The 11,328-nt window shown below is 28.9% G+C and overlaps 1 protein-coding gene across 1 annotated transcript; it reads left to right on the top strand.

Moving 5' to 3' along the window:
• Positions 1-6,010: 6,010 nt before the first annotated feature.
• On the top strand, positions 6,011-7,114 carry LOC119674719 (zingipain-1-like). The gene is made up of 2 exons (XM_038085875.1): positions 6,011-6,124; positions 6,197-7,114. The coding sequence occupies exons 1-2, from the start codon at positions 6,011-6,013 to the stop codon at positions 7,100-7,102; spliced, it is 1,020 nt and encodes a 339-aa protein (XP_037941803.1). The 3' UTR covers positions 7,103-7,114.
• The last annotated feature ends 4,214 nt before the right edge of the window (positions 7,115-11,328 follow it).

Here is an 11,328-nt window from a genome sequence, read left to right as displayed (position 1 = left end):
AAAATTAATAAAATAAAGCATAAAAAAACTATTAAGATACATCAGACAAGTTATTTAAGTATCACAAGTATATCAATAAAATCCACAAATTGCCATTACTAGTAGAATCTTAAAGCAGCTTCGACATCCTTAGAAATCTTAACTGAAAACCAGTTCATAGTAAAATGAATTTGTTTATAGTACCTTTTATATATAACGTTCAGCCTCTGTTCCATAACAATTTACATATTAAGAATTTCTAAAAATTAAAATTTCATTGCTCTGGGCCACTTGAAGCATCTTAAGCTCACACATATATAAGCTTAGAGCTCAAAGTGGATATGTTAATTTTAAGATAGAAAATTTTGTGCAACATTTTCATTTAAACTTCTCGTTTGTAATCCTTGAACATATGAAAGTTTATAGCTTCTTTTGAATATTTCATTCTTTTGTTGAATTAATTTGGGGAGAAAAGCAATAGAGTTTAGTACAAACGATTTAAGCTTGTTAGTTTGTCTTGAAGTTGCAAATAACTTATGCTTCCAGAAAGTGTAGTTAAATATGTATGAAATTTTAATACATGGTACATATTTATTATAAGCACGAAGGGACAGTAGAGCAAATTACTATATTAAATTAAATCACTATTGTAAAACCATAGTCATTACCTTTTATTCAAAAAAGTTTTATGTACATAATAATTTATTAAATAAAATATTTAACAATGCTAAGTTTTTCTTGTCGAAAGTGACGCCTTTTGTGATGAATAGAAACTATTTAAAAGTTAGAAGTGTTTCAATAGAATTAAAAAGACAACAACAAAAATTTTAGTTATTTTTTTGAAGTTCGGCTGACCAAACAACGATGACCAAACATATATAATTTATTTGAACTGCAAGTGGCAGGCTTAGAAAGAATGGCTAATCGTGCACTAGTATGTAATTGCAATAGCAAAATTGGGAGAATTATGATATTGTATGCTACTACGATCATAGTATTTATTAGATTTGGCTTCGACTGGGTTCAATTTATGTTTGGAAGAAATTTTAATCGAGTATGGAAATGATGTCTGTATGTGCTAAAAAAAATGATGATTTTTGTCATTTTTAATAGTTCAAGCCTTATCACTTAATGTCAACATACGAGTATTCCTAAACAGGGTTAGTTATTTTGAAGTTTAAGTAATTAAGTTTATTTACAAAATATTAATTATTTCTTGAGTATTTAAAACAAATTTTTTCCTAATTTACCTTCGTTTGTTCTTGTTGTTGTTGTGATTTGAGTTAGTGCTATTGCGCATTTTTATCTTTTGTGGCTTGGGGGCTTATCCCTGCTCCACACTAAACTTTAGCTATACTAGAATCATTATCATTTATTTATCTTTTAACTGATGGCGGACCGTAGATCAGCATATCTTCCTGTACGTCCTTCTTGAGGTGGACTTAAGTTTTGTTAGGGCGGGGTTGGGCAACGTATCAACTTTTGTGAATAATTTTAGGGTTCTGTTCTTGATATATTTTTTCACTGAGTCGATTCTTAGATCTCTATGCACGTCTGTTGTTCTAATATACCAAGAAATCTTAATTAGTCAGATTTAGATTAATTAGCCAGATTTTGTGATATCTGTAATTTCTTCTAGTTTATGATTAGAAGCTAGATTAATAAATTTTTACCTTAGATGATGTATTATTTTCAGAAAAATATAGTCTTGAAGCTCTTATCAGTTTATTTTTTGCGGATATTATTTAAAAGTATCATTTGTATTAAATTGATGTTTAACGTTTATATTGATGTAGGAAACTTAATTCTTAATAATAACTATTGTTTTTAATAGAGAGGTATTTTAAACAGTAGTAAATTATAACAAATAAATTTTTTTATTTATTAATTGATAATATTTGTATAAAAATTTAATTGCAAATATATTATTCACTTGACTGTAACCCGTCCAAGAATTTAGATTGGCTAATTGTTATATACAAAGTTTTTTGACATGTATACAATAACACCTATTAATATGTTCATCACAACACACGATTATTTTAACCGCAAAACATTAGTTTAGTGTGGCAGTTTAATTTTCAGTTTTGGTCAACCATAAAGTTCATCTGAATATAATATATTTTGCGTTGATTATAAATATGTATACATGATCTACAGATATGCCAAGAATCATCACCGATACTTTATTAATTCTTTACTTCTTAATTACAAGAAATTTGAAAATAATGGTCGAGTTTCTATTATCTTCTTTTTTTCCATCATAATAATACTACTAACATACTAAGCGCTAGTCGCTTAAGTAGATGAGTAGATATATTTTCAAATATTCAATTTCAGATAAATTTATATTGTACTTCGTAAATTATTTGTCACACTGTTAATATAATACCATATATGAATACCAAATATAATATATAAAATCACACATAAACTATTGTTCAAATGTATTAAATTTTTGCATACACAAGCATTCCCTAGATTTAGAACACCTGTTTCCAGCAGCAGAATTTTATCATCAGCCCAAACTTTTCTGAATTTCCGTGTTAAATCTTAAATAGTTCGTATTTTATTTGAATTCCTATTTAGGTACATTCAAATGTGGCAAAACATTGTAGCCATTTTCATATGCAAAAGTTTTCCGAATATGTGTTCATAAATTTTTTCCAACAAACGTGTGCAGACTTTCGTTTGTGAAAATGTATGTGGAAATCTGTACTAATTAAATTAGCCATATTCACATTTCTATTTGTGCAAATGTTCAATATAAACTTATGTAGTAGTTCTCAGTAATTAATTGTCACGCAGTTCCTTTATATTGAATATTGCTCAAATTTTCATAGTAAGTGAGTACTAAATGCTTACAATTTGTATTCAGTGGTATATGATTGCATTAATATATCTTAACTTTCACGCAAGCGAGTTATAAGCATATGCTATTATCCTATCTCGAATAATTAGCACATTCAGTGCTTTAATTAATTCCGCAATTTGTGACTGGAAGTAATGATATTTATATATTCATGAAATAAATTTACCTAATTAAATTTGTGAAAATAATATAATAAATATTATTAAATTTTATAATTAATAATATTTTTTAATAATTATAAATGTTTTTTTGTAGTATATATTTTTAAAAATAAATTCATGTTTAACACTGTAAATACTTTTTACATCTATATGCAATCCAAAGAACATTTATCTAATTTCTTCATCAGTGTACAAAAATTACTTAGAATATAAATTTTTTTGTAAAAATGTATATAAATTTATCTGATTTTCCAGTCAAACTTACAGCAATGTTGGCATTACTTAATATTTAATCCGCACTCTGTTTTCTGTTTTAGCACTCATACGCAACGAGGTACGTAGAGATTATTTCGACGTCAACGTTAATTAAAATCTATAGTACAAATGATTGGATTTGCTGACAACTCCATTTCAGTATGTCCAATTTAAAATTTATAAATGTAAGATCATAAATCCTTATTAAAAAGTTTTTCATAAATTTTATATCTCAACTAAGTTTAACAAAAATAACGTGGTTCCAGGTAAAGCTTGTATTGGGCAATCGGTTTTTGCCTGTGAGCGTTGATTATTGTTTTTTAAACTTCCATTATAAACTTTATTTTTTCGGTAAATTTTAAAATCGAATCTCTAATTGAAATATATTGATTGATTAATTTACACTTTTAAAAATATTTGCAAATTAATTGAAAAACTATAAGTACAAGTACAATAAATTTAAAAATTTTTTTAGTCCATTTTAATGGTCTATCATAATTCAGGTCTATCTGTCTATAAATTGTTAGTGTAACTAGTGTCTTATTTATTAAGTTAAATGAAACAAATTTGCATAGTAACACATATACGAGTATATACAACAAATGTATAAACTGGAGAACAACGTCGACTTGTAGTTATATACATTCTTTTATAAGATCTATCTCAACAAAAAAAATATATATAAATATAATAAAACTGTGGTAATAGGCTCACATATAAATAAGTCATACAACAAAAAGTAAATAAATTCATAAAAATAATATTTCTTCAAAAACTGCTACTGAAAACACATAACAAAATTGTAATAATGATTTTAATTGAGTATATTATGTTAAGGCTAGTTGAGTCAGTGCACTTGAGTACTTTTAATCTCTATTAACTGCGAGGTTTCTTCATAACCCCTGTCTAAACCATGACTGGATTGTTGTTTATCACTTCATCACACTAAGCAATAACTGACATCAGATCTGCATATATCCCCGATGAACCTGTAACCATTCTGAGAAGTGATAACGCGGTGCTGGTAAGCCTGTCAGCTTTCGTAAATAATTTTAGGGCTCTATCCTTTATGAGTATAGCTGAATTTTATGTATTGATTTTGATTTAACATTATAATAAAAAAAAATATATATATTTATAAAATTAAATGTTAAAAGAATACAAGACTAGTATGGCATTGGGTCACGTGTAACTCTGAAAGATACAAAAATGTACTTAATTTGGGAAGAGAATTATATTAAAAAATTCGACTCAAAATACAAAAAAGGGACTCAATAGTCAGTATCAAGATTCTCTGATTCTTTGGAAACACTTAATATTGCTCAGTCTGACTTTGACTTTACATATACATATTTGGATTTATTAAAATTACTTTATTATTCAGTTTATTGAATTTGGTAAGCTTGGATATAAGTTATTAGTAACACTGGGTCCATTCAAGGACTATTATATTCTATTATCAATCATATAACATTTATTTAGTAAAGTCATATAACTTTACTAAATGAATGTAATTCAATTTTTAATATCAGTTGCTGAAATGTACATATATGATAGGTTAATAAAATTAAATCAAAAATGTAGTGAAATATTTGTATATCAAGAACAAGCAATAAAATTTACTAGTGTTAACCGGCTTACCAGTGTTGTATAGTGTGTGCCAGTGTAGAAACGGGAACCTCTAGTGGAGGTTCTAGGGTAGCTCCCATCTACTAGTAGCATTACAAATTAAATGTGTTTAAGTACTTTCCAATGGAATGCAGTAAAAACATTTGCAATTCAGTGAAAACCTCTACCTATCCCTAGCATAACCAAAGAGAACGCACTTAATAAGAGCAGCTGCAGTGACACAATTGTAAAAAACACATAATCAATTGATGAAATGAAGAAAACAAATGCTTGAGTGTCATGAACGGCTTCTCGATGAAATACCAAATTGGTGATCCCAAGAGAGCAAACCGACGGACATCGTGGTAATTTTAGTGGGTTGAAGTCTACTAACTTGAGCATTCAATTGATTTACACTTCATTAAAAACCAAAGAAAGATAAAAGCAGAATATTTATAAGTACAGACTTAAGCACAATCAGATTACAGTAATAGGCGCTGATACCTAAAAACAGCGCAAGATTTTTATTATGAGTACTGTCTTTAGTCTGGCATGTTATTTTAATTAGAGGGGTCCATATATTCTTGGTAATAGTAAAGACAAAAAATTATTGCAAGGGAGGAAATTTGATATTTTTAACGAGGGTACCATTATGACCAAAAGCAATTTGAGTGTTTAAATATCTCTTATAGACGACAGTAAGAGATTTATGTCTTGTAATCACATAACTAAGAGATTTAAAATAAGCACAAGACAATAAGTCTTGTGTTTTGTAGATAAAGCGTTAAAATATAAAATAAATAAATATTGTATATAGATGGAATGCAAAATCGTGGTAAAACTATACATAAGTTGTTGCATAAATTTAATTATATATATTTCATTTCAACTTTTAATGATATCATCAATAAACTAACAAAAATTTTGTGTAATATAATTTTATGAATAATTAAAATTTAAAAAAGACTCTAGTTCATAAAGATAAATATTTACTTATCTTATATAGACTGATATGCATAGTTAAATTGCAGAAAAATGATAGCAAAAGTTATACACTTTTGGTTGGGTATAAATATATCCCATTTACTATAAGTAATGTTATTTTATCAAAATCTTTAAACTTCGAAGGTTGAAAATGTTCTGCTTATTTCGATTTATTGCCTTCATACAACTAAGCTTTATAGTAATCTATAATATTCCATTTGGGACTTCAACATTGATTACTGACAGTGAATGGATGCAATATAAGGTACTCAGTATTCAAAATATTTCATATATTGACATCCATAAAAGTTGTGAATAATTTCAAAATACTTAACAGTTGCAATATGGGAAGATCTATTCAAGTGTATCAGCGGAAAATTTAGCACGGTACAATTTTAATAATAACAAAATACTTATCGACACACATAATGTGAAATACAATTCCAAATCAACTACATTCAAATTAGGAGTAAATCAATTTTCGGATATGAGTTTAGTGGATTTTAAATCATTATTTCCCGTAGCGGTTTATCCAACAATTTCTTATGACGTAGCGCCAAAAATAGTCAACCCACCGCCTATGTACTACAATCCCATTAAGGATCTAGGAATTATATCCTTAATTGAGAATCAAGGCATTGCTTGCAACAGTGGTTGGGCTTATGCAGCTGCAAAGTCAATAGAGCTGAAGCAGGCATATCAGAACAATACATCACCATTGGTTTCTTTATCTGCGCAAAACCTGATCGATTGTGCGGGTCGTTCAACTGCTTGTAAAACACAAGTACCACAAACAGCTTTTGACTATTTATCTGTATATGATCAGAACTTACATACAACAATGCAATACCCAAATATGAATAAACAGAATGAGCAAGGCATGTGTCTACAGAGCTATGGACCTTATACCAAACTACACAGTTATGTACGTCTATATGGTACGGATGATAGTGATTTGTTAAAATATGTTGGAAACTCATTTCCAGTTGTGATTGAATTCAATCCAACCTCATTTGAATTTATGCACTATGCTGAAGGAGTTTTTAAGCAGCCTACAACAGGCAAAGGATCACATTTTATGGTTGTAATTGGTTATGAATCTGATCCAACGACTGGACTTAATACTTGGTTACTTCAAAACTCATTTGCTTCAACCTGGGGTGAAAATGGTTATTTTCGTATTGTAAGAAATCAAGTTGATACTATTGGTAAATCTGCTATTTACCCAGCTACAGTGATATGAGATTTGATTGTTAATGCAATAAAGAAATTAATTTCTTAAAGTTAATATAAGTGCTAAAAAAAAATAAACACGTTTAAAAAGTAAAATTAAATAATTCGACTTCGTCTTCAAAATATTCATTGTCTTTATAAAAATTAAAAATACATAGACTTTAAAATATGTTTTAAATCTTATCTCAAGTGCGAAACTTATGTTACATGTAATCAGCTAGTAAATTTTTAACATAACTATTTATTTTGATGGGGTTAGAGCTCCTACAAAATATAAGACAGAACTGCAGGTTTGTTTTTGTGATTTATTTTATTGTTGTTATTTTTATATTAAAATATACAATATTTTTATTCTCAAAATCAACAGTTGTGAATGATAGTGTACTAAGATTGTTAAGATATACGTCATACAATGAAAAAGGCTTATGTGATGATAAAAAAATCATAAATGCTTCTTTTGCAGTAACATACGGCCAATAAATTTATAAATATCCATATAGATTGTAAATCTATCTGTCGGTTTCTGGTCTAATATATTGAAAGCTTATACAATTTATTAGTGACTCCAGTAATATTCAATAGATAAACAGATAAGACGATAGTTTATATTGTGTAACGCCCATACAAAATCACTGTCCAAAATGGTTTAATGTATTTTATATATCTAAATACAATAAGCAAATCTAAAATTATATATTCGGTTTTTGCATACATGTACTTATAATTTATTATTTTATGATTTAAGCTCAATTTTAGATACACTGAAAAAATTGCTTAAAATAAGATGTTTTGACTCGCAATGATGGTGTACTAAAGCCTTATCTTGAATAATCAAACACGTTCTAGGTGTTCGTTAAGATCGTGTATTATTGCCGCTCCTTTTCATCACAGTACTAGACATAGTGTTAAGCAAAACAAACAATAAATGGCTAGAAGAAATACACGAAAAACTGTGTAACTTGGACTACGCAGACAATATCTGTTCCATAAGCTACAAAACGAAAACTCGAAGTCTTGCTCAGGAATGCCGATGAAGTCGGTCTCAATAAGACTAAGTTAATGAGTGTCATCACAACAAACAGAATTCGCCTCAGGATCAACATCCATAACTTTAAGGTAACTATTGACGATATGGATAAATTGTGCGATCTTAGCAGCATGGTTTTAAAAGATGGAAATGCGGTTGCGAATGTTGATTCACCATAAGTTTTGGGCAGTGTGGAATTCATGAAATATTGAACAAAGTACCAAAATTAGAATCTTTAACACCAGCGTCAAACTTGTCCTCTTATATGGCTCCGAAACATAGCGTATCCAGTTCTTATCTAGAAAAGTACAAACATTCGTTAACAAATATCTGCACAGAATTTGTAGAATATTCTGGCTGAATATAATTTCAAATCAAGAACTCTACAGTATAGTAGACTACAAACTGATAGTTACGGAAATGAAGTATCGTAAATGGAAGTGGATCGGTCACACGTTGAGAAAAAATTAAGATGACATTGCTAGAATAGCTTTCGAGTGGAATTCGCAATAACAAGATCGAATACGCTTGAGGGAAGTCTTTCTTACTCTTAGCCTTCGTTCATCTGAAGACGAAAGCTATGTCAAAGATGTTGTTGCATCTAGGTGCTTGATTGGAAAATTCACTGTTAAAAGAAGAGTTTTTACTGATAATTGAGGGACTTATCTTATGATTGAGCATATATTCGAATGTATTCAATTAAAAAATGTCTAACAAAAATTGTTTACTATTTATTGTAAGAATTCTAAATGTTTATGTAGGTATATTACAAAATTGGCGAAAACAATTTATTTTTGTATAAAAATACTCTGTAAGCAGAGTATTTCCTTTTTGTAAATTACATTTTTTTTTAATTTCCTTTAATTTAACTTTTTATACGATTTAAATAACAAGTATGTGTGCTGGAAGAAAAGAAAAAGTTGGTGTCAGTATAAAGCGAGATTGCTGGTGTGTTTTTATCAATCTTCAAAATGAGATGTGAGATTTCAATTAACTTTCTTTACAAACTCTGAATGCAAAAACAAATTTCCTCCATTGTAATGTGAAAACGATTTTTATAAGTTTTCACGAACGTATTTTCACATGCGTTGTCAACAGAACAAAAATACTGAATTTCGTATTTTAAGGAAATAAAAATGGGAACGGAAAAAATTTCATAAGGTTAAACAAAAAATTAATCTTTTTAATCACGAAAATCTTAATTTGTTTTTTGACATAATTTCCTTCCTTCCTGCTACACTCGCAGTAAATGCACTCATTATATTTAATACAAAAACAACAAAAAAAAATATTAAGAAAAGTCCTTAGTAGGCAGTGTTGCTCCTCATTTCGGCTGAATTGTTAAACTCAAGGCAATTGTTAATTTTTACGTTTATTATTTCACTGCCCCAAGTTGGGGTTCATGGCTCTTAAACGCTCATGATGAGACTCATAAAAATGTTTGCATTGTCCGTAAAAGTATTTTTATGTCTTTATGTTTTAATGACGGATATATATACAATACAATAAATATATTTTGCTATTTTTATTTTCTCATACAAATACAAAGAGAAATTCGCCCATTTCTTGTCAATTTTATTACATTTTTGTGTTTTTACTTTTTATTGTTAACAATTTAACAATTGTATTTTAAATGAGTCCATTCTGACCCATAATGCAGTCAGATACAATATAAATCATAATCCGATATTTATATTAATTTTATTATATGCTTAAATTTACTGGATTTCTTGACTTTATCCGATTTATATTCGTGTTAATATTTACGTATTAGCAAAAATATTGTTATACCATATATATACCATATATACCATATATACCATATATAGGTATATAAAACACTGTGAACAAAAATAAAGTGAATTTAATGTTAATTTTCTCTTGCCAATAGTGTTGACGAAGAAAAACTATTTAAAACTTAAAAGACTTCACAGAGAAACTAAAAGACAACAACAAAAATTTAGTTAATTTATTGAAATTTGGTTGACCATACAACGCTGTTTCGAGTATTGTCAAGTAATTTAGTAATTTAATATTTTTACTACTCAATGGATAATATTGCCATTTATTTAGTAATATTATTAACTTATGGAGATCCTATACTTATTATAGATCCTTAAGGTGTTGCTAAATTAACCGATTATTATGATGATAAACTTGTGAAAAATCAGAATTATAAAAAAATTGATTGTCGGTTAAAAGATATTTTTTTAAATAGCTTTCATAACATCATGGCATACATATATGTTATAATTAGTTAGCTTAAATTAACTGAAACTGATTGTCCCAACGATTAACTTTCAGCGACACCAATTAGGAATATCTAAAACAAAAACCGGCATGGCATAGTCCATCTATCACTGTGCTGACTATTAATGTAGTTTAAATCTTTAGCAAAATCCTTATTCCAATCAAAGTTGGTCTGGGAGTGCTTTCAACTTCTCAACACCCTGGCATCGAGGAACTATGTTACTCTTATGTGGGTACCGGGACACGAAGGGCATGATGGTAATGAAATAGCAGACTCCCTAGCAAAGCAGGTTGCATGTACTCCTTTCATTGGTCCAGAGCCATTCTGCGGGGTAAGAAATAGCTTCACAAATAGCTTATTATGTGAACGGGAGAAACAACATCTACTTGAACACTGGAGAGTCCAAACAGGCATGCGACAGTCAAAAAGATTCATTGATCCTGATCACATCAAAATTGATGCTATCCTTGGCCTTCGCAGAAACGATATTAAAATCTACACTGAATTTCTTACAGGACACTGTAGACTTAATTACCACATGAAGATTATAGGTGTGGTAGAAAGTGACTCCTGTCATAAGGAGAAGGAAACATCAGAACACGTTCGGTGACAAGACGTAGACTCGATTACCTTGGAAGCGGGATATTAATTCCAAGTCAAATAGGTAAAATTAAGCCCACAGCAATTACAAGATTTATAAATAGTCTAAAATTGTCCTAGTTGGGCCTTTAGGCGCACAATAGATCTTTTAGGTCGGGGTGCATTAATAGCCTATTACTTAAATAATAATTAATGTAGTTTGCTGAATACCTGGCATTAAAGAGGCGGTTGTTTCTACTGGTTTTAGTACTAGTGGAAATATATTCTAGCAGTAAGAATAGTATATTCCGAGCTTTTTTCTGTTAAGAAATTGAGATGATTTTAATTTAGTTAGTTTCTAAGATTGTATATTATAAAA

Source organism: Teleopsis dalmanni, chromosome 2 (assembly GCF_002237135.1).
Source record: "Teleopsis dalmanni isolate 2A chromosome 2, ASM223713v2, whole genome shotgun sequence".
In the NCBI taxonomy this organism is placed as follows: domain Eukaryota; kingdom Metazoa; phylum Arthropoda; class Insecta; order Diptera; family Diopsidae; genus Teleopsis; species Teleopsis dalmanni.
Note: the sequence above shows the minus strand (reverse complement) of the source record. Positions and strands in the feature narration are given on the sequence as shown.

Bases quoted from the DNA above. Each gene is read 5' to 3' on its own strand.
- LOC119674719 (XM_038085875.1), top strand. From the start codon at position 6,011: ATGTTCTGCTTATTTCGATTTATTGCCTTCATACAACTAAGCTTTATA. The intron at 6,125-6,196 runs GTACTCAGTATT...AATACTTAACAG, and splicing joins GTGAATGGATGCAATATAAG to TTGCAATATGGGAAGATCTA.